General features: G+C 38.7%; 1 protein-coding gene across 5 annotated transcripts in view; it reads left to right on the forward strand.

Moving 5' to 3' along the window:
- zranb3 (zinc finger, RAN-binding domain containing 3) overlaps positions 1-24,059 on the forward strand; it is a 102,874-nt gene that overhangs the window by 71,855 nt on the left and 6,960 nt on the right. For 2 of the 5 annotated variants that reach the window (XM_052028316.1, XM_052028344.1), the window contains exons 13-20: positions 85-234; positions 4,966-5,485; positions 6,372-6,647; positions 8,772-8,866; positions 10,913-11,014; positions 19,311-19,453; positions 20,923-21,072; positions 21,978-22,383. In XM_052028316.1, coding sequence (XP_051884276.1) covers positions 85-234; positions 4,966-5,485; positions 6,372-6,647; positions 8,772-8,866; positions 10,913-11,014; positions 19,311-19,453; positions 20,923-21,072; positions 21,978-22,383 — 1,842 coding nt within the window. Of the gene's footprint in view, positions 1-84; positions 235-4,965; positions 5,486-6,371; positions 6,648-8,771; positions 8,867-10,912; positions 11,015-19,310; positions 19,454-20,922; positions 21,073-21,977; positions 22,384-24,059 lie in introns of those variants that run through there. The other 3 variants (XM_052028325.1, XM_052028336.1, XM_052028353.1) reach the window with 3 other exon arrangements.

Consider the following 24,059-nt stretch of genomic DNA (forward strand, 5'->3'; position numbering starts at 1 on the left):
AAGCCAATTTAATAAGATTAGTGCAAGTACACCATTTGTTCATGAAGTATTCTGTGGAAATTATTTCAATTTCTTCACTTGCAGACTTGTGTTACCAGCAACACCCTCAATGGAATAAAGCAACGTTTGGAAGTAGAAGAGGGGGATAAAGAAAAATGGGATTTCTTAAGTACTGCATTGGCCTGGGTGCCAAATGAAAATTTACCAGAAACTCACGAAGTGTTCTTCACCCATGTAAGAATACTAATATTCATACATGATTACTAATTACAATGATGTCGAAGCACACATTATGGTGGAACATTTATAATGAGTAATTTCTGCTATGCCATCTGTTTACTGATATTAGTACGCTATCACTTTTTTACCCAACTTCAGTACTACATTTTAAAATGCATCACATCATTTTTATTGCATCTATTTTTCTACAGCAGTTTAGAAAGAAAAAGCTGTTTTCAACAGGAATAAAATGCTGATAAAGCAACAATTCAAGTTACAGGTTTTTACTAAAGCTCTAAACTACTGGGGCCACTCTTGGATTATGACATTATTAGAACAATTTGATTTGTGTTCACATTCACTGCCATAAATCTAAAATGCTAGGTGTAATTTGCAAAGTATTTCCTCAAGCTGCCTCCCTTTGGCTCTTTGATTTCTACACAGACTTTTGTCCCAATATAGCTTTTTAAAATTGTACGGCAACAAACCAGGAAATCTGATTGCAGACAACAGTTTTGCTCAGTTATCAATGCAGATTACATTCATTATACTGTATATTTGGATATCCTTTTATAAATTTGAGATGGTGTAGCTGGTTCTGTTAATTTCATATCCTCCTTTTAACATTTGGGCGGTGGGGGTGGGTGGGTTGATGCTGCATTTATAATTGAAGAGCAAAGTGATGTAGCCAAGACGCTAAATGATAAATTTAGCTATATCCAAAGTCTGGCACATAGGAATATTGCTCATGCCTGGTTGTGTTGTGACAGGGGGCATTAGAAATTATTATTGGAACCAGCTGTGTAATGAGACAGGCACGCATCCATCACTTGGTCCTTTTTGGTTGCTTGGGAATGAGTGATTGGAGCATGTGAACCATTAGTAGTAGCAGAACTGGACCAACTAATTGCTTGTCATATCCCTAACTCTACTGAAAAAATTAGGCCAAGGGATCAATCCTGGTTCCATGAAAGGTGCAGATGGGCATCCCTACAGCAGCCGCAGGTACTTAACTGACATCTTGGTGAAGCTGCAGCATGGCTTGTATGGTGATATGTAATAGGCAGAGCTAAGTGATCTCACAGCCAACAAATCAGATCAAAGCTTGGGAGTCCTGCCACATCTCTGCCACATCTCGCTGCAAGTGTTGGGGCCCAGGGGATTAGTTAAAGGGAGAAGATCGCTCCCAGAACACCCCCATCATGAGGGATGTAAGGGCTGAGCGTGAATGCTAATGACTTGGCTAAAACGTGCACAAACATGTTCAATCAGAAGATGATGTGTGAAATTTGCATGATCCCCCTGTGTCATCGGTTTCCCCCCGGGTGCTCCATTTCCTTTCACATCCAAAAGATATGCAGGTTGTTAGGTTAACTGGCTAATTTGTCCCACCTGTGCAGGTGAATGGTAGAACTTTGAGGGCAGTTGATGAGAATGTGACAAGAATAAAATAAGATTGGTGTATGATTAGTGTAAATTATGTTTGCTGGGCAATGCAGACTCAATGGAACAAAGGGCCTTTTTCTCTGTTGTACAATTCAATGACTATAAATATTGTGGTTACAGATCTCATCACAGCCAGTCACAGACTATATTTTGTAGCAAATGACACCTGACACCTCAAAACCTTATCATCTACAAGGCATGCCAGGAGATAAGATGAAATACTGTTCACTTGGCTACATGAGTACAGCTCCAATAACACTCACAAGACAAGGCAGCCCACTTAATTGAATCCCCGAAATCCAGCAATCTCAACACTCATGCTTTCCGCTGCGGGTGCATCCTGGCTGCAGTGTCCCATCAGCAAAGTCCATTGCAACTCTGAAACCTGCAACCAGAAGGGCAAGAGTAACAGGTTTATGGGAACAACACCAGCTGCCGGTTCCACTCCAAGTTGCACAACATTCTGACAGGGAAATACATCGCAGTTCCTTTATCATCGTTTATTCTAAACCCTGGAATTCTGTAATCTACAGCATTGCTGAAGAACCTTCCCCAGCAGGACTGCTGAATTTCAAGAAGGCTGTTCACCACCACCGTCTTCTTGAGGGCAATTAGGGATGAGCAATAAACGCTGGCCTTACCAGCAATGCTCACCTCACAGAACAAAACATGTCAAAGTAAATCTCACTTCTTACCTTCAGCTTCTCAGCCACGATGCACACAATCTCTAAAGAGTTAGTGTGGCTGCCACTACTATTGTTCAAGATAATTAGCATTTAGGGACTGTTGCTCAACGCTGCACCTATTCATCATTAACTTCTTCTAGTCTAGACGGTGCTTAAGACCTAGTGGCTCACTGGAGCAAAATCATGCACCAGCCATCACAAATGGTAATTTGAAAACACATTTATAGTTCCTCCAGAGTGCCGCAGGCTGCAGAACCAGCAGCTGAGTTTGTCAGTGATCAGTTAAATGCATTTATCTTATTACCTTATTTACTGGTCATTCAGTGGACCTGTTATCCTGCTCTCCCACTGTGCTTAGGTTTACTTTGAAAATCCTTACCCATGTTTGTCACTAAATAGTCAAGCACACGACACTTTGGTTGCACATAGAATAATTGACTATGGTAGTGGGAAAGAATCATACCTGGTACTTGGAAACCGTTAGTTATGTGCTGCTTGTGATCACAAGAAAGCCAGAGGGTGAGGGAACTGCATCCTTTTCAGGTTCCAGGCTGGTAATAGAAAAACGTGGAGGGCAGTATGAATGTAATCAATAACCCTTTGGGCAGGAGAAAACTGTAATATCCATATCACATTTATTGCTTTCTCGTGCTGCTTCACTTGGTCCAAAGAGAAAGAAGTGTAGGGTTTTCACCTGGAATAATGGACCTTGTTCACCGTCCTAATACAGTGTACAGAAAACTGCCAATTGTTGCTGATGTCACCTCCCTTGATGGCCACTGGCAGCACTGCCTTATACCCTGGTTCAGAACTCCATTTATCATTGGAGCAGTTGGCACAGCTCCTGACGCTGCCTCCATGACGAGGTCCAGGTATCTGACAGTGCTCAATGGTCGAATTAAGTTCACAAGGACTGCTATAGGAATGGTCAATGTGTTCATTGGTGACCCCTCCCCTCAGTATACCACCAATGAATAAAACAAAATATATGCAGAATATACCATCAGAAAAGTTTTTCCCAAAGCTCTCAAAGTCAGATGTTGCCTCTCAGTGGAGCAGACCAGCAATTAACCTTATGGCAACCTAATGTGGATTTACATTTGAGCAAGTTTATAAAGTGGTTAATTTAGCCCTGTGGATAACCAGTTTCACAAAATGATAGCCTCTATAAGACGCTTGCTTTATTGTCCTAATATTTCCTGCACACCTTTATGAGGGCACCCAATCTAGTTTGTCAGTCACTCTTGGCACAGGAAAGATCCGTGAATGTACATTACCCCCATGCACCCACATTCGATCATTAGATTTCTATTTCGTACCTGAGAAACAACGATGGTACAATCCAGTTTCAAAGCCTTTATATTTTATTTTGTTATCTGCATATTTGATTTTGATGTTTTTTAATTATGTAACATCTCATAAATTGAGTTTCATAATAAAACTAGCAGAAAGAGAGTCTCTTGTGACACATTCTGCTTCTATGCTATTTTAAGTTTTGTGAGAGATAAAGATATCATACGGCCAATGTTTGTATATTGTAGTGACGCAAGTTCTATGATTATTGATTTGTCTTCCCACTACCACAACCTGAGCAACATCTGATTATCTCATTGCAAAGCTGAGTCAATTACAAATATAAACTTGGCAGCCTGGATCTTACTAATTCTGGACTTGGCCATAATTAACAGCTATGTCAAATTTGAAGCTGTTAACTTGCTTAGTGACAATGTCCCTTTTCACTGGTCCTTCTGATTTTGTCCATACCAAAAGTGATGCTATTATTTTGTTGGCAATCCTTATTGTCCTCAACGTATCATGAACATGAGTTTATCAATGTCATGTAACAGGTGCAAAACTTTTAAAATTTAGGAAAATAAGAATACTGTCATTTACAATAAATAGTACAATTCAAAGGTTTTCCAGAACTTCGGCACTTCCTATTATACTTGTGTAGTTACAGTTGTAATGTAGTGAGCACAGCAGCCTATTTGCTAATGGGATGTTGTCACAAACAGTACTATAATAATGGCTGATACTCTGCTTTTGAAATGTTTATTGAAGGATAAATATTGATCCGAAATCTGGGGATAACGCCGCTGCTCTTTATCCTTGGGTTTACTAAGTCCATTTGAGAGAGCACATGGTTTTTTGCTTTAACGTCTCACCCAAGAGACAGCACTAGTGGCATTGCAGCGCTCCCTCAGTACTGCACCAGTGTCAAAGCCTAGATATTAGAGCCCAAGTTGCTTGTGTGTGTACTAGAACTCCCAACCCTGTCTCAAAGGTAGGAGAGCCAGAAATGGCATTCCTTCAGCTTTATAGATAGCTAATTTCCATGGAAAATTGATCTAAAAAGTCTACATTTGGAAGTAGTCATAAAATACCCAAAGCTCTATAAGGTGACTTTTCAGCTCTGGACAAAGTTTGTACAAAGAGCACTGCAGGTAGTCCCACTCCCCAGCACTTTCTACATTGCTTTGCACTTTTTTAAGTACTGATTCAATTCCCTTTTTAAAGTCACAGTTAAATCTGCTGCATACCCTTGCATTCCAGTTACACTTACTGCATGAAAAAAAATGTTTTTCCTCACATTGTCTTTGGTTCTGTTATTTAGTTTGAGAAAGAAAAACAACATGATATCCGCTCGTTCTTTTCATCAAAACCTGGCTCTGCAGAGAAACGCAAAAGAACACCTCAAGACCTGCCCCCCTGCCAGTTTCCTGATATCATTGAGCTCGAAGAATTTCCAAATTCCCCTAAGTTAACTCAGCAATCGCAAAGAGAACTGGATGAAATGAATGCAGGAGAAACTGGAGAAAATGTGAATGAAGAGAAGTGTGAAACAAGCAACAACAAGATCTTCCTAAAAGCTGACTCGGACCCTCAGAATAAACGATTTAAATCTTTATGTCAAGAACGTCAAACCTGTGCAAATACAAAAAATAGGCAGCCCAAAGTTGGGACATTACCGTCTACATTAAGTATTCAAAGAACTCAACAGTTATCGGGTGAAACACCAGTTATCTCAAGAAAAATGCATCTATCTGAAAAAACATGGAACTGCACTAAATGCACATATACCAATAATACCTTCTTGTCTTACTGTGAAATATGCAAAACTCTCAGAGATATTGGTAAGATCCCTTTGAGCTTCCTATTACTTAGATGCATTTTGTTCCATATTATTAGAACAAGATAAAAATTCTGGCTTTTTTTGGCGAGCAGGATATGCAGTTTTCAAATTTTAGTGAGGCCGTATTATGTGCTATATTTCCGTTGATGACTAAATAAGCAGATTCTGGAGAGATCGTGTCTAATGATTTAGTGTGATCTATGATCTTGCTTACCAAGGTACCATCTATTATGGAGCTATTGAAGCTGCCATACATACATACAATCATACATACAACATACAGTCAATGTACACCATTTGCTTCTGTCATCAGATATGATCTCCCATGTCATAATCAATATTGAAGTCTATTATGTCCCTTTCTCGAATGTCCTTAAAACAACTTTGGGTGTCTGACTTGGTGTTTTTGCTCCATATGGTATATTTTTTGATGCCCCATCTCTCATGCCATGCACATGCCCAAGCCTCTGAAGGTTTTCTTCCTTGATGAATGCTTGGTATCTGCTTCAGAAAGGGTTATCATGTTGGAATTACTTTTTTCCCTTCCACAAGATGCCAAGAATACATCACAGACATTGAAGAAGGAAGAATAAAAACAACTTGGGACTGAGATGCTAATCCATTAGGTCTTCATTCTTGGCTTATTACTGTATGACTGTGAAACATAGACCACATACAACTGCGAAGGAAAAAGACTCGGGCCTTTATTACTTCAAAAAAATTGTAGGCTTTTTTATGTCTTATTATGGGGAAAGACTTAAGGCCCTATGAAAATTCATTTTATGTTGAAGTGTTTGATATGTTACTGACTTAAGCATTTATCAAGAAATAGTAAATACTCAAATTGTCTTGAGCAATTTTTTAAACAGAAGTTTTTCCTAACACAGGCAATCAAGAAGAACAACATATGTCCTGTCAGACATATCCAAGTGAAAATGAATGTCAAACTGGAACCCAACCCCAGTCAGAATGTACAGTCCAATCTGACCTAGAAAATGAAAAAGGTGAATCAAGTACACCTACTGAGCAGATAAGTAGTGAAATGAAGCACTGCAGTACAGTGAAATCTGAAGAAGGGCTTTCATCTTTTAATATTGACAAAAGCAGTAATGCAATTACCATAAGTGAACAAAGTTTCAATAATGAGTATCAGCAGCTACCAGGTAATTTGGTTTGTACAGATCTACAGCTAACTAAAAGAAATTGTGCAGATTTTTTTTATTTCTTGAACTGACTATACCCAATGTAATTATTTTGTAATGACATAGTTTGCCATGTGTTTTCCTGATCGTCCCAGAAATGATAGAACAAATCTCAACAAATGTCAAATGTTTTAATTTATTTTTGTTGTTTTCTGTTCCAGAGTAGTACCTCAGAAACACTGTTTGATTATATTATGTATAATGACTGTATCAATCTTTGAATGCCACTAACCTTCAATTCTGCTCCTACCTGGTACTTATCCACATAGTATTGAAATGAATGTGGGGCAGGAATAGGCTATTTAACCTTCAGACTGTTCTGCCATTTGATCCGCTTGTGGATCATCTTCCATTCGCCTTTCTTCATATCTCTTGATACCTCGTACCTAGCAATCAATAATGTCATAATTAAAATTGGTCCATTATCCTCAGCCACCTGTGTCAGAGAGTTCCAGATTTCTACTACCCTCTTTTTGGCAAAACTGATTTTTGTTTTATCTCCTCAAGAAGCTACTTCTAATTTTGTGATTGTTTCCCCTTGTCCTTCATAAATGAGTTTCTCTGTATCAAACATGTTGAACTTCTTTATTTCAGACACCTTTTGATCTTCTCTCTGCATTTTAAATTGAACAATTTATCCTTAAAATTTAACTCTCTAGGCCCCGGTATAATCCTGATTTCACAGGCTTAGTCAGTCATTTTGCTGATGCATTCCAATAATATGCTCACAACTGATAGTAAACCATCGGGCCTGAAGTTAACTAGTTTCTTTCCCTTCTCCTTAATCGAGAATGTTACAAATGTTCGAATTAAAGGCACAATTCTTTTAGAAAATTATAATTAACACCTTAAGAAGTTTCTCCCTCATTGGGTCCTGTCAATTTGTCCAGATTAAAGCATTATTTTCTCATTACCATTTTATTGCACACCTTATTTGTTGATTTATTTTTGAAGTCTCCCTTGAACCACTGGTGCTTTGAGATCACTTTGTAATGAGTCTGCTATTTCATTATTATAGCAAAACTTTATTAATCCAACCTGCTTGGAACTTTGGTGTAGGACCAGCAGATTTTCTGGACTATTGCATGTTGTTCCAACATGTTTAAATTACATGTTTTTTAGTTGTTGTACAGTAGAATAATAAAGTTTACAGTGAACCGATTAAGTTTCAAGGGAATGCAAGATTCAGGGCTCCAGTGAGCACAAAGAAGCGTGGGAACCAGGGCCCAGTGAGCCAGGTGCTGAACTATCAGGATTTCTGGATAGCGAATGACTAGAATTTTACCCTGTCTATCAATTTCTGGCCTGCATCAAGTTTTAATGGGCTTTGTAACCATCTGAACTGTGTGCTGATACCACTTTGAAAATTTATCAGAGTACAGTAGATCATTGAAGATCATTGAATCTTATGCAGTAATGAATATCATTAAAATTTCTTTTGGCAGTTTTCATCCTGTTATCCATCTTGTTAATTTTACTCTTGTTAATGTTAGCTTGTTAATGCTTACTCTCTCTTTAAGCAACAAATTCACTTTGATATACATACAATATGTTTTGTTTCTTTGATATAAAAAGGTTTACTAATTCTAAAACTGCATACAGTTTTTTAATAATGTGCTCTTCCATCTTTTTTGGGGTGGCCTGATATTTGTGTGCTCTTGATATCTGGTTTACCAGCCCTTCAAGCGCTCAGAATCAGATCATCTCAGCTTTAACTTCACAAGCTGTGTTTTCAATAAGAGAAATTCCCATAAATTCCAGCCACCTTTGCCAATTACTTCCTCTGTCTTGAGTGTATTGACATTTTGCTGGGATATAATGCCATAGTTCATTTGTCCCTCAGAAATTTAATTTAATAAATGCCAGTAGGTATTTCAATTGCATGGTAGAACAACTTTGCAGTCCTGTCATTACACCACATGTTTATTTCTGGCAGCTTTTTAATATTTTTAGAAACTTACTTTTCTAGCGTCCCTTCCTAGCATATGTGAAAGTTTGTTTTTCTCCGGTTCTATCTGTGATTCCTCTTGAGAAAAAAAAATCATGACATTTCTTCCAAATCAATTCTGTCAAACCTTTCTGCAGTAGAACAGCATGATACCCCATGTGATGTTCCAGTTTATGATGGCTTCATGTATTTTGCAAGCAAGAATACTGATAGAATACATCTCTACACAAAGGTATTGTTAGCATTTTCATCTCTGTATGTCACCATCAGCAAAGTTGTAACTTGATTTTCAGAGGCAAATACAAGTTTTAATCATTAAATGAAAACTGTCTACCATCATTTGAGTAATATATTTCTAATGTAAAGAACTTGTATGCTTTTTTTTAGCTGCCTGCTTGTAGAGAAAAGGCTTGCATTTGTATATTATTATCTTTGCTGCACTGATTCTATGAGCATATTTTTTTTATACAAACAACTAGTTATTATTAAACCTTGGGCATTGTTATTTTTTAAGCAAACATAGGATAGTAAACAGAATTGGGATAGAAAGTTAGAAAATCTATTTTTAGTGATATTGGTTAAGAGATAAATATCAGCAAATATAAGGAGAGTCTCTCTTATGAATAATGCCTGAAGATCTTTCAGTCGAAGAGGCTGACAGGACATCATTTTCACATTTTGTCAAAAGATGGTATCTCCAACAATAGCTTTTTCTCAGTGTTGCACTGAATTGTCAGTCTGGATTAATGTGCTCTAACCCTGAGGACTGTTCCCTGTTGAGTGTGCAAACAGTGTCAGTCACTTTATAGCAAGGTCACAAGTAATATAAAAACTGAATACAGTGCCATACATCAGCTTCAGTTATGATTTTATGGAATAAATGAGTATAATACACATCACTAACACTTAACTCAATTTCATGGCAGTGAGTGGTCTAACCAGAAAAGATCTCAAATCATTTTTTAATTCATTTAAAACTCTCCTTCATTTCACAAGATCATCTCCTGCCCCTCCCCTCTATAGCTATGTTAGCTTGGTGCATCTAGCACACTGGCTGCATGCAATCAAGGCGCATGCCTCAAAATGATCTGGTCCTCGCATCATTTACAATAGGTGAGCAGTGACTACATTCTGAACTTAAATGGTGTATGGAGCTACATCCTCTGACTCAGACTCGAAACTAAAATATCTTGCTTAACCATTTTGATCAGTCAGCAATAAATCACACTGGTACCAGGCAACCAGTGCTATTATTTTAAATGTCATGCTTAAATATTGGTGTGAATGTGGGGTAAAATGGTGATTATCCCCTATTTTAATGGGAAGAGGAGCTGTGATATCTTTCAATTATTTTGGAAAGAGTGATGATGTGCCTGGGAAAATATGGTGTCATAAATGTAACTTATTGCATATCTTTTTTACTTTGTGCATTTCAAGAGTCCCTAGAGGGATGACATCCCCAAGAAAATCTGGTCTAACCCTGAAAGCATAAAACTGCTTTTTGCACAGAGATTGCAGTCATTCAAGAAAGGTCCCTCCATCACCATTTCTGAAGGGGAGAAGAACATTGAATACTAGCAATGCCCACATCCTGCAGAGGAATAAAAAGAAATCTTAGTTTTGTACTGCAACATTATTTATGTATGGTTTTGTCATATTTCTTGAAAACTACATAAAATTTATTCTACACATAGCATCAGCATTTTCAGTTAACAATTGAATAGTGTTAACAATAACATACTATTATCTCCCCCTGCTGGAGATGTATGTTAATTAGGTATCAGAATAACTTCTCGATATAGCCTATAATTGAGTAATATTTTTGTAGATGATACACGGAAGTATCCAGGAGGCTTAGTTAAATAAAATAACATGATTTATTTTCTGAATTTCAACATGGATTGATAAGAGGGTATTTCCACTGTATTGGACAGTGGGCAAACTGGAAACCTGGAGTAAGTGCGGTTTGTTGGTGAAGGGGATGGAGGTGATGGTCAAAGGGAAAGACAGCTAAACAGATGGTGTCAGTCTGGTTGTCAAAGAAATTCATGAGCTCCTTATATCTGTTTGCAGAGATGATGGTAGAAAGGACAGGCCTTTGAGAAGAAGCCAGGATTATCCAGAACAGAACATTATAAATTTTGGTTTGAAATTGTAGTTCATACAATTTGCTTTATGTGTTGTCTAATAATAATTGCCATCGACATTGTTGAGATATCTTATGTGAAGTATATTAGGATTCTTAAAAAAATGATTATCACTTTTTTCTCATTCTTAGGAGGGAGAACCGTTAAAGTGCAGTTTTATTCCTCTAGATGTACTATTAGAAAACTGGGAGGACTTGCCAACGTTCTTTGAACAGAAAAGAAGTCGTGCAGTGGTAAGTTTGTTTTATGTACCTATGGGATATTTTTGTAGTGTTTTATTTTAGAATACAAATATGTAAATTAGGGGAAGAAGTACGCTATTTGGTAAGTTTGGTAACAAGCCTGTTCCACAATCTGATTATATCTTCAAGTTTGCATTCCCATCTATTAAAGGGTGAGAGGGTAACCTTTCACCCTCTCGCTAAAGGCTATCTACCTGTGCCTTAAAAATATTCAAAGCATCTACTTTCACTGCTCTTTGAGGAAGTGTTCCGAAGACTCATGACCCTTGAGAGAAGATATTTTGCTCCGTCTCTGCCTTAAATGAGCAACTTCTTATTTTTAAACAGACCCCTCTTTATAGGTTGTCCTCTTACTTTCACTTTGTCAAGATCCCTCAGGATCTTTTGTTTTAATTAAGTCCCTTCTTACTCTTGTACACTCCAACAGATGTCCAGTTTTCCCTCATTTGCTCTCCATTCCAGGTATCGGTCTAGCTGACTTTTTCTGAGCTGTTTACAACTTAATAACATTTTTTATTAAATTGGATGACCATTACTATACCATGTACTCTTGCTAATGCCATATACAACCAAAGCATTACATCTCTACTTCTGTACTCATTTCACCAAGCAATAAACATTAGAGTTTTGTTAACTTCCCTAATTACATGCTGTACTTGCATACTAGCCTTTTGCAAATCATGCAATTGGACACACAGATCTCTTTGCATCTCAGAATTCTGTATTCGCTTACAATTTAGGGAAGGTGTTTTTTTTTAACTATTTTTTGCCAAAATTGAGAATTTCCATTTTCTTACAATTATACTCTATTTTCCAGATCTTTGCTATTCATTAAACCTTTTTTTTATTTCACTATATGCTTTTGTGTGTCAGGTTTGTTGGAATTTTGTGATCCTCAGAAGTTGTATCAATCAGAATACAATTCTGTGTATGATATAAAAATTGCTTAAATAAAGCAAATTTCCTTACTATCTAAATGGTAACAGGTGCTGTATAAAAGCTGGTGTCATAAAATCAAAATATTGTGTTACCCGTAGCTTACTAAGTTATAGAATTGTTCCTCCATTCCAACTTAATTAAGTGGTATTTGTGATTAATGAAAACAAGTGCCTGCATTTATGTATCCTCAGTATTTCTAAGAAAGCTTTATAGCCAATAAAATTTATTTTGAAAAATGCTAATATATTGTAAGGAAAGGCAACAGATGATTTTCACAGTCTCAAAGAGCAATGAAGAAATAACCAAATAATCTGCTTGAGCTCTTGGTTCATGGATTAATATTGGCCAGGGGACTGAGAACTCTCCTTATCTTCAAATAGTGCTGTGTGATCTTTTACATCAATCTGAGAGGATAGTCTGGGCCTCTATTTAACAAATCACACAGAAGACTTTACTGCACTGATGTATCAGCATTAATTATGTGCTTGTGACTGGACTGAGACTTCAGTGCATAATCTTATAACATGGAGGCATAAGTGCTTTCAATCAACCACAGAAGCCCACCACATCCATGTTGATCTCCAAGTACCCATCCCTGCTATCCCATTTACCAGCAATGGCCCATTGCCTTCTGTGCCTTTGTGATTCAAGTGCCAGTCAAGATACTTCCTAAAGCGTGAAATTACCTGCCTGTCACACCTTCTCGTGTAATATTTTCCAGATTGCAACCACCCTCTGGATGATCAAAGTTTTTCCTCTGATCCCCTCTAACCCTCTTACTGTTCACCTTAAACGAATGCCCTCTGAGTTTAGACATCTCCATTATGGTGTTGTGTGAAATCGTTCTTTTCGTTCCTAAGGATCAAGGACTCTGAACATGAGCTTTGTAGACCAAAACTAGTTTAATCACAAAGGCAAACGCGGGACAGAATGGATGGGAACAGACACACACTCACTGACGCACAGGATACCACGAACACGAGAGGGAATCGCAACTGGGGTAAAATACACTCACACACACACTAATACACACAAGCACACAATAACAATGTACAACTTCAGGATATAACACTTCAATGCCCGTCCCACACTAGCATTGGCCCTTAACGCTCCCTGAGTCTGAGTGAAACGCTCCCTGACCATGTGGTGATGCACTCTTACCAATGATTTCTGCAGCGTTGTCTCACTACTGCTGGGGTCGTCAAAAGTGGAAGGGCTAGTGGATGCAGGAGGTTGGGTGGAGCCTCACTGTTGTGATTTAAACGAGCCAATGGTGTGGGAGTCAAAGACAAAGGTCCCTGCCACAGCCAATGGTCAGGCAGGTTCAGAGACAAAGGGTACTGGTCAGGCAAGTTCAGAGGCAAAGGGTACCCTCACACCTGAGGGGTGGGTGGAGCCGCACCTTGATTGACAGTAGTATCACTTCCGATCAGAGGAGCAATGCTGTCCTCCGGTCAGCGGGGGTCAATGTTGTTACTGTCACGTGACAGCCATGTGGACTTCTCACAACATATGGGGAAATGTTTCTCACTATCTACCCTATCTATGCCCCTAACAGGTCACACATTAGCCTCCTCCACTTCAAAGAGAACAAACCCAACCTATCCAGTCTCTCCTCATAATTGAAACACTCTATCCCAGGCAACATCCTGGTGAATCTCCTCTGCACCCATTCCCATGCAATCACATTGTTCCTACAGTGTGGCAACCAGAACTGTATACAACACTGCAGCATGGCCGAACCAATATCTTATAAATAATAAAAACAGAAAATGCTGTATATACTCAGCAGGTCAGTTCATTATCTCTGGCAAAAGAGACAGAGCTAACATTTTGGGTCTTCAGAATTGGGAAGGAGACAAAAGAAGTTCATGGAGGGAGTTTATCTCTGATAGGATAAAGCTGGGTAAGCTGTAACAAGGTTATCTGGTCGGTGAGTGAATGGGAGCAATTAGTAAGAACATAGACAACAGAATGTAGAAGTTGCGAATGTAGGAGCCTGTCCGCCACTCCCAGAGAAAGGAAAAAGGAGAGAACAAAAAACAAGCTGAACCAGTATCATAGATGGCCAACTGATACAGATCAAGAAATTAAATTACCTCAGGTTGTCAAATTCAACGTTATGTCCAGAAGGCCAAGAAAGAGTATATTGTAAGAAAATCTGAACTTCTCCATTTTGGCAAAAAATTAATTGGGGGGAAAAAAACCTTGCCTAAATATTGAGAGAATCATGTGTCTCTTAGGTAGACACATGAATGATGGAAAAATAGGGGGCTATGTGGGAGGGAAGGGTTAGATGGATCTTAGAGCAGGATAAAGTGTCGGCACAACATTGTGGGCCGAAGGGCCTGTACTTTGCTGTAGTGTTCTATGTTCTATGTAGAATGCAGAGTTCTGAGCTGCTGAGGAATCTGGGTGTCCAAGTGTATGATTTGCAAAAGGGTAGCATGCAGGTACCGTACATAAATAGGGGATCCAGCAGTCCAATGTTTTATGAAGTTGTACCATAACCTCGCAGCTATTATTTTCTATGTCCTGACTAATGAAGGCCAACATCCCGTGGTGAGACCAGGCATAGACGAGGTGACAGCTTTGCCGAGCACCTGCACTCTGTCCGCAATGGCCATCTTAAGCTCCCAGTTGCTAGCTATTGTGATTCCCCTCCCCAGTCCCACACTGACTCTGCCTCCTCCACAGGCAGGGTGACACTAAACACAAACTAGAGGAACAGCACCTCATATTCCTCTTTGTGTGGTCTACTACTAGATAACAGGAACATTGAATTCTCCAATTTTAGGTAACGCGCTCCTGCTCTGTTCCTTTTCTCTCTCCTCCTGATCTATCCATTTCCTCCTACACACACCTAACACCCACTCTCCCCCCGCCACCGGCTCATATCACCCTGTTTCTTTCCACTCCTCCACCTATTCCATCTGCCCATCACCCACACACTCCTCCCTCTGGCTCCCCTCCCCCCCATTTGGTTCCGTGCTTTGCCTTCCTTTCCTATCAGATTCCATCATCTGCAGCTATTTGTTGCCTCCGTCTCTCACCTCCCAGCCTCTGTTGCTTTTTCCACTCTTCCCTCCTTCTCACCTGAATCCACCTATTGCTTGAAACACACAAAAACTGCTGGAGGAACTCAGCAGGTCAGGCAGCATCTATGGAGGGAAATGAACAGTCGACGTTTGGGGCCAAGACCATTCGTGAGGACTGGTCCACCTATTGCTTGTCGGCTCTTGCTCCATCTCTTCCCTTCACCTCTATCTCCCCTCTACACTTTCAGTCCAGATGAAGGGTCTCAACCTGAAATGTCGACTCTCCATTTCCCTCCCCAGATGCTTCCTGACCCACTGAGTTCCTCTAGCAGTTTGCTTTTTGCTTCAGATTCCAGCATAGGCAATCTCTTGTGTCTCCTGTTTACCTTCTTCACCACCTTATCTACCTGTGCTGCCAGGGATCTATGGACTTGTACACCAAGATTCCTCTGTTCTTCAATACTTGCTTGGACCCTACCATTTATGCTGCATGTCTGACCCTTATGGGAGCTCCCAAAATGCATCACCTTGGTTCCCATGTGTTTTAACCTTTTAGGCTAGCCTTCCACATAGGACCATGTGTTACAGATTAAGTTACTATTGGTGAGTGTCCCTTTAAGACATAGCACAGTAGTGTGTGTGTGGGTGTGGCGTGATTACTACGACAACAGGAGATAAGGACGTGATGACGTTTTTGGAGCAGTCAGTCAGGGAGAGAGAGACACTTGCCTGCTGGTCTCTGTATCGATGGATGAAAAACAATAACTGTTCCTGTCACTACAATCCACATATGGATTTTTGGAATAATCCGGTGGAGGCCACTTTGTCGTTAACCTGTAGTGGGAAACAGGTATTTGTGTGGACGGCCACGTCTCGAATGCCTTTCGGGGTGGCAGATACTTCGGAACAAAGCAGTGGAGTAGTCACTGCTGAGTAGACACTGAGGTGTCATATGGGTTCCATAATGTCTCTGTTTTCTCTCTACATCTTCTCTTCAGTCAATGGTGGTTTTGCAGAAGTCTTTGCTCATGTTTCACCTTATGGCTTGCTGAACTGAACTTTGAGAACTATTCCTGGACTTGGAGTTTGGGAATTTGCCACACACACACTTTGAGTTTAGTTTTGGGGTTAATGTTTAAGATCTAACATTTTTACGTCTAACATTCTAACATTTTTACTTTTATTTTTCTTATTATCATAAGTAGTTATTAACAAAATAGCTTTAACACTTATACATGACTTGGTGTGTTTCTTTTGTTGCTGGTACTTAACACATGTCAAAGGCCATGAAGATTATGTCAGCTGCACTACCCTCATCATTATATTTTGTAACTTCTTCAAAAAACTTGATCAAAGCAATCAATGACCTAAGTTTTTCATTATTGCTATCAATCAAGACATTTTCTCTTTCATCCAAAGAGGAAATGGGAGTCTGGAGTTCATTATCTGAAAGGATGGTTCTTCCCGTTAAAAGAAAAGAACATCTGGATAAATAATTGAAGAGCAATAAACCTCAAGAAACACCAGACCACAAACTCATTTTATGGCCTGTTGTTACTGTAATTCTGCAGTGTTCCATTGAAAATTTTGCCACACATCATGTAATGAATGTTTTTTGAAAACCTGATACATTTGTTTATGTGTGTGTACCTCTCTCTCAGTGCAGGAGCTGCCTGCCCTACAGTGTATTTCCACTGTTTTCTGTTTTTATTTCCACGGTCTGTTTTCTAAAATTCAAATTTCTACTGCAGGCACTTGATGTGTCTAATACATAGTGCTACTTTGACTTAAGAGAAAGAGTCCAAGAATTAATTGTAGGGATAATGTTATATACCTCAATTGTGCCAGAATTTTAACCATATAACTTTCAGCCTATCCAAAGTGCAGTATTTCTCAAATTAATTTAAAAGTATGTAAATGTTTTGTTAAACTGCATCAAACAAAACCTGATGTCTTAGAAATAGCAAAACAAAATAAACACCTCAGTCTACATAAGAGTGCACTGACAGAAGCTGTTCTGTCAGGCAAATTTTACTTGTTGGATTTCATTGGAACCATATGCACATTTACGATTTTATTTTGTACTTTGGACCTGAGTTCCCACCCTATTCTATGTACTGTATAAATGCACTGTATTCTGCAGTAAAATGGAAAAAAATGTTGTAGATTGAATGGACTCATTAGAAATGAACAAAACATTGATTTGAAAATAATTTAGTATTAACTTCCCATATCTCAATTCCTATTGTTGGCTTGCTTATACAAAGCAGGGGGAGGTGGGGTGGGAGTAGTGGTGGTAAGACATTAGCTAATTAATCAGATGAAGAGGAAGACAAAGATGAGGCTGGGAATGGTTGTGTTGGTGCTGCTGAAGGTGATAGTGCTGGTCCATTATAAACTTGTACAGTGAAGACTGCACAGCCGCCTTTTTTTTTCATTATAGATGGCCTTGTAGCAAGAGATCCTGTCTTGGATGATCCTGCTGACCTTTGCAAAAACAGTTGTGTTGGGTTTCATTTTTAACACATTGGAGTAAGAGAATGCTTATTGCCTTGGCCAATTCTTTCACTGTGAACCTTTTTGGCAGTTCAGCCTTGGGTGAATCATCTCATTGGGTTTCCTCGACCCCCTTTTGAGTTTTCAACTCCATTAAATCCTGGTTCATCAACTCGTGTGAGTGGGATTCCAGCAACATTTTGACATCATTAACTTCCACCAAAACCTTATTGGCCATTTCACCAATTGTTCCCATGAAGCTTTTGAAACTGTGCACACTTTATTCCACATCCCATTCACATTTGCAGAAAGATAAAGTCAGACAAAGGGTCTACGACCTGAAATGTTAACTATTTATCTTTCCACTGATGCTGCCTGACCTGCTGAGTCTTTCCAGTATTTTCTGTTTTTATGTTGGGTTTCCAGTATCTGAAGCTTTTTTTTAATCCTATTAATATTTATTGATTTGACCTCTGCCCAGGACACTGCAGTGTAATTGTGGATGTAGTGCCCCACACAAAATTACTTCGAAGTCTTCCTATACTCCCCTTCTGTAGTATAAATTGCTTGAGGAAGCACCCTGCATTGATGATGTTAGTTGAAAGTTACAGTAACCCTTTGATCCATTGGTTGCAACATCGGGGTTGTGTTTGGTGACGTGTTTGCAACATTAACATTTGGTGATAACCATCCAAATATGCAGCGTGCCAGGGGAATTATCAAGAATCAGCAGGATTTTGAAGGGTATTCCTTTAACTTGAGGGGTATTCCTTCAACTGAAAGGTTGGGTGATATCAAAACCAGGCCTCAAATACAAAGATAATAACCCAGCTCTTGGGTCAGACATTCACGCAATGGGGTGAGAACAGTTACTAATCCCTTTCAGTGCCCAAGGTTTTTTAGCATGGTAGATTCATGAGGGTCTCAACGAGCAGATCCCAGCTGCATTCTCCCCCAATAAGAGATTTAGATGGTCTTTGGTCACTTGAAATCCAAGCACAGATTTCTCCCCTTTATGTGTGATAAATATCCTTGTATATCACACATAAGGAGGAGAAATCAGTATATCAGCGTATATGTGATCTGATATTTTCTTCCAAAATTATCCAGTCTGATTACATGTAAACATTTGCTGAGGCAACTAAACTCCCGCATGAACAATTTCAGCCCACACTTTTGCTTCCTCCTCATCAACACAAGCAGAGTGACCACTCATTTTTGCATCACACAAATTCCTTAAACCAATGAAACCACCCTTGACTCACCATAAAGGTTTCCTCTGTTTCACCCTTCTCAGTTTTCAAGTCTTCAGAAAGACTTTTAGCCTTCAACTGGGTCATAATGAGACTAAGCAGCTCATTATGGCCCAGGAGAGTTCATTGGTGCCAACACTTTCATGTGTTTTTTAATCCATTCCTTATCCTTTATTGCTCTGGGTTTAGCCATATCAAAGTTTGCTTGTTCTATTATATCAAGTTTGTTCTCCAGTGTGGTCACACAATATGTTCTACCATATTTTGGGTTTAATTGCAGCAGCAAACGTTGAAATTGCTCCAATACACTTAGCCAGACTGCAGCATGAAAGGTAGCCACATGCCCTACCCTCATTTTTACAGGTAGTTCCCACTTACCTGTATGTATCTGTAAAAAGAAATTGCGCCAATGAGAATATTTTATTTTGCACTGAACTTGCACATAGAATGTTACAAAACCTGGGTGTGCCTGTAGTCGTGTTTGTCAGTATGTCTTCTTTTTATTTGCACCTGTTTAGAAAAAAATGTTTCCTTAATTCTTTATGCTCCCCCAATTTTCAGCTTCTGCGATTTGTACGTGAATGGCAAAGTTTATCTGCCATGAAACAAAGAATAATTAGGAAGAGTGGCCACCTTTTTTCCAGTCCTATTCTTGAAGTGGAAACTATCATGAAAGGCCAACGTAGACAAAGTTGCACAAAAAGGTAAGACTTCATTGGAATGATCGTAATATTGTGAGCCACCATTTATTTTAGACTGCATCTTCCATATTCTGGTACCTTTTTGTTTTCTTTTGTGGCACATCTTGTTTGAGATTAATTAAAATTTTAGTCCTTTTTCAGTGAGCTTCTTTCAGAAGAGAATTTTACTGTTGAACTCTCAGCAAGAATGTTGTCTTTAGATTCTTTTAAAATTTCCATCCACTTTTTGTGTTTAATATTGGATTGGAGGTAGGAAAGCAGAGAGTGGTGGTTGAAGGTTGTTTCTCAGAGGCCAGTGACTAGTGGTGTGCCGTAGGGGTCAGCGATGAGACCCTTGTTATTTGTTATTTATGTAAATGATTTGGATGCAAATGCACAAGGCTTGATCAGTAAGTTTGCTGATGACATGAAATTAGGAGGTGTTGTTGATAGCGAAGAAGGTTGTCATAGATTACAGGGGGATCTTGATCACTTAGGGAAGTGGGACGAGGAGCGGCAGATGGACTTCAATATAGATAAGTGTGAGGTGATGCATTTTGGAAAGTCAAACCAGCGTAGGACTTGTACAGTGAATGGTAGGGCACTACGGAGTGTAATGGAACAGAGGGCCCTAGGAGTATAAGTGCGTAGTTCGTTGAAAGCAGTGTCACAGGTAGACAGGGTGGTGAAAAAGGTGTTTTAGCATGCTGGCCTTCATCAGTCGGGGCATTAATTATAGGAGTTGCAACCTTATGTTGCAGTTTATAAGTTGTTGGTGAGGCCGTACTTGGAGTACTGTGTACAGTTTTGGTCACCCTATTATAGGAAAGACGTAGTTAAACTGGAAAGAGTGCAGAAAAGATTTACGAGGATGTTGCCAGGACTAGAGGGCCTGAGTCATAAGGAGAGGTTGGCCAGGCTAGGTCTTTATTCCTTGGGACATAGGACACGGAGGATAATGAAGGGTAATCTTATAGAGGTTTATAAAATCATGAGGGGCATAGGTAAGGTGGATGGTAGCAGTCCTTGCCCCAAGGTAGGGGAGTCCAAAAATAGGGGGCATAGATTTAGAGTGAGAGGAGAAAGATTTTAAAAAGACCTGAGGGTCAACTTTTTCACGCAGAGGGTGGTGAGTGTATGGAACAAGCTGCCAGAGGAAGTGATTGAGGCAGGTACAATAGTATCATTTAAGAAGCACTTGGATAGGTACATGCAGGGGCGGGGCTTGGAGGGATATGTGCCGAATGCAGAAAATTGGGACTAGATGGGTGGGTACCGTGGTCAGCATGGACTCGTTGGGCCGAAGGGCCTGTTTCCATGCTGTATGACTCTATCTTAAAAAAATTATAAATAGAAATATGGACAAAAATGTGCACCATGCATACAGACCAGTTTGTTACTCATACTTAAGTTCTTCTTAAATGTTTCTGTTTAACTTGTTTACCAATAATAAAAAAAACTATCATTGGGAATTATAAATTTCTTTCATTTAGATATATAACAAAAGAAGATGTCGCTCTTCAGTCTCTGAGTAAGGCGCACGGAGAAGGAGGAAGTACAAGAGTTGTAGCAAGAGAAACAACATCCCATGTCAAAAATAGAATCAAATCTTCCAATCAAACCATTAAGGAAAGTTTAAACAAGTATGTTTCAATGGTTTCCTGTTTAGTAGTTAATATAATCTTGGGTAATAGTCACAATTGAAGAAAAAAATCAAGCAACTTGCAAGCAAGTAACTTTATTTTAAATGGCTTAAAAAGAACTGCAATATACAAATAAACTCTGTTTCGATTTGATATTTCTAATGAAGTAATTGAATAAGGTGACATTTTTAACTCACCGTAACTACCATCTAATGACAAAATTGTGGATAAAATAATGGCCTCGTATAAAGCTTTTGTCTACTTAACTATCTCGCTGTCCTGATTTTAAAAATCTGAAATTTATATCTACTTTCTGTCCACTACATAATAATTGCAGAAGGATTCAGTTTTGAGCTTCATTTGTCTTTGCAATAATTATTTTGATGTTACTGATCCATAAGTAGGTTTACTTTGTTCACCCTAAAGATGACTTCTTATGCAGAAATTCATCCACCAGTTTTCTCATATTCAATTATGAAATATTTTAATCCATTCCCAACAATCACCCTTGAGACAAAGATGTGCTGTGATCCTTGACACAGTGTCACAGGTTTAGATTCTAAACTAGTAGCAAGTAAGACTACCAAATCAAAAGATTGTGTGGCTGTATTTTTTTTGAAGGTGGACAAAACATTTTTAACTTGTGTAACGACTTTAGAACCTTTCTAGTGTTAACAGTCAAGTGTAAATGAAAGTCCATATTGAATAAAGTCCGTAAAGGTAGCATCTTTGCTAAAAAGACATGAAAATAGATGATAGAGCCAGACATGCAATAGAGATAAGTTTTATAAAGGTTAAATTAATAATTGGTAGAATAGTCAGATTTACAAAGAGGGTGCAGTATTTAACAATGTAGTGTGATCTCTAATGGTCAAATAAAAAGTATGTTGTATTTGCACTTTCAGTCAAACAAATGGAAGCATTGCAAGTAATATCGACAAGAATACTTCTCTATTACCATTAACTAATGAAGAATCTGACATATCTCCAGAAATTGGCTATGTACAAGCTGTGAACAAAGACGGAAACCCACTTTGCCTTGGTTGTCAGCAGCCAACAATCCAGGTCAGCAAGCATCATGAATCTACAGCTTGGGATACACGATTTTGCTCCCAAAAATGCCAGGAAGACTTTTTGGTTCGATCTAATCGGGGTTACATGAGATCAAAAGTATTTGAAGCTGAGCGAGGAATCTGCCAGCACTGTGAGCTGAATGCTCAGCAATTGTACCTTAGTGTTCGAGATACCGCAAAAACCCATCGGAAAGCACTGCTTGAAAATACCTGGCTATCACAGCTTCCACTAGATCAGGTAAGTGGAAAAGAAAGTTTAATATGTGTTACAACATCAATGGGAGTAAATTAGAAAACTTGGAAGCATGGTGGGAAGAAAAAAAATCATGTTTTGGCTTTTATTCCTTTCTTGTTTATGTTATGTGGAGCTAAGTCTATAAAGTATTTTGGCCTATTGTGATCTTGCAATTTTTAGATAGTTTAATAATATCACAGCATCTTAGTTCGTCTTTGACAAATTGCAACCACACAACCTAACAAAACTAGTATTATTTTAAGGTTCTTTATCAGCCTTGCTTAAAAAGATGCCTGTCCTTTATTACGTGGGACCACAAATTATTTGGAAGGAGCAGTTGTTCAGAGTTTTGTGATTAATTTAAATTAATTTCTGATTAACTCAATAAGTATTCATTTGCAATCCTCAAATTTTTCCAAGCATCACAATGTATTATAGTATTCCTTTGTTTCTTATATTTGTTAAGTGACTGCCCCTTGTGTATTCAGCAGGTGCAAATGAACTAATTCATATTGTTTAGGTCAGCAAGCAGTTCAAGAATTATTAAAAGTCCTTTTGAAAGTTGCTTCCAGGAATGGACGATAATTACTACAGAAGACTGTCATTGTATGCATCAGGAATTAGATGCTTCTTTATTAGAGTCAAAGAAGGCATTGTCTGAATTGGCAAATAGAGCAGAAAGTGTCCTAAAACTGAAAATGTCACGACCACATCCCAGATGTTTATAATAATTTTTTCACATCTTATCAGTGTTCAAATGTGGCCTTTTGCTGCTTGATATCCTACAGTTGCACAAGATTTAAATTAATCTTCAAGATGATCATTTTTATTTTTAAAGTAAAATATGCTTTTATTATCTATTACTTTTTCAAAAAAATCTGTGTAGTGTCAGTATTTACTACAGTATTAGAGAATGAAGCAAACTATTTTGGAATGCTCTATATGTAGGTCATTTGCCTTGTCTACCGGTAGCCTGCAGTCTTACTCCAGAATTTTAATGTAGGAGTGCAAAACAATTTTTTTAGATTTCATTATATGAACACTCGGTAATTTTGCTTCAGTTGAACTTCCCCCATACCAAGGTAACCTATCTTTCAATCTTTTGTTTTCATATCCATTTGCAAACTGAGATTATCACTGGGAAGGTTAAAATTATTGTCCATCCCTAATTGCCCTTCAGAAGGTGACCTTGAGCTGCCACCTTCAACCCCTACTGTCCTTCTGCTAAAGGTACTCCCATCCTTTGTTGAGTAGGAAGTTCCAGGATATATATCCAACAACAAAGAAGGAAGAGCGAAATATTTTCAAGTTAAGATGGTAAATGACTTCGAAGGGAACCTGTAGGTAGTAGTGCTCCTTTAACTTGGTTCTTGATAGTGGAAGTCTTAGGTCTGGGAGGTACATTTAATTGGCCTAGATGGGTAACTGCAGTGCACGTCATGGATGGCGCACACTTTAACCAGAGTGAGTCAGTGGTGGTGGGAGTGAATAATTACCAAGGCTGCATTACTAATCAAGGGGGCTGCTTTGTCCAAGAAAATGTTGTGTGTTTTTGGAGCTGCACTCATCCAGGCAAGTGGAAATTACTTCATCACACTCCTAACATGCCACGTGAATGGTACAAAGGACTTCAGGGAATTGGAAAGCAAATTACTCAGTGCAGGAGAATCTACAGCTTT

This window comes from Pristis pectinata, chromosome 1, assembly GCF_009764475.1.
Source record: "Pristis pectinata isolate sPriPec2 chromosome 1, sPriPec2.1.pri, whole genome shotgun sequence".
NCBI lineage: Eukaryota > Metazoa > Chordata > Chondrichthyes > Rhinopristiformes > Pristidae > Pristis > Pristis pectinata.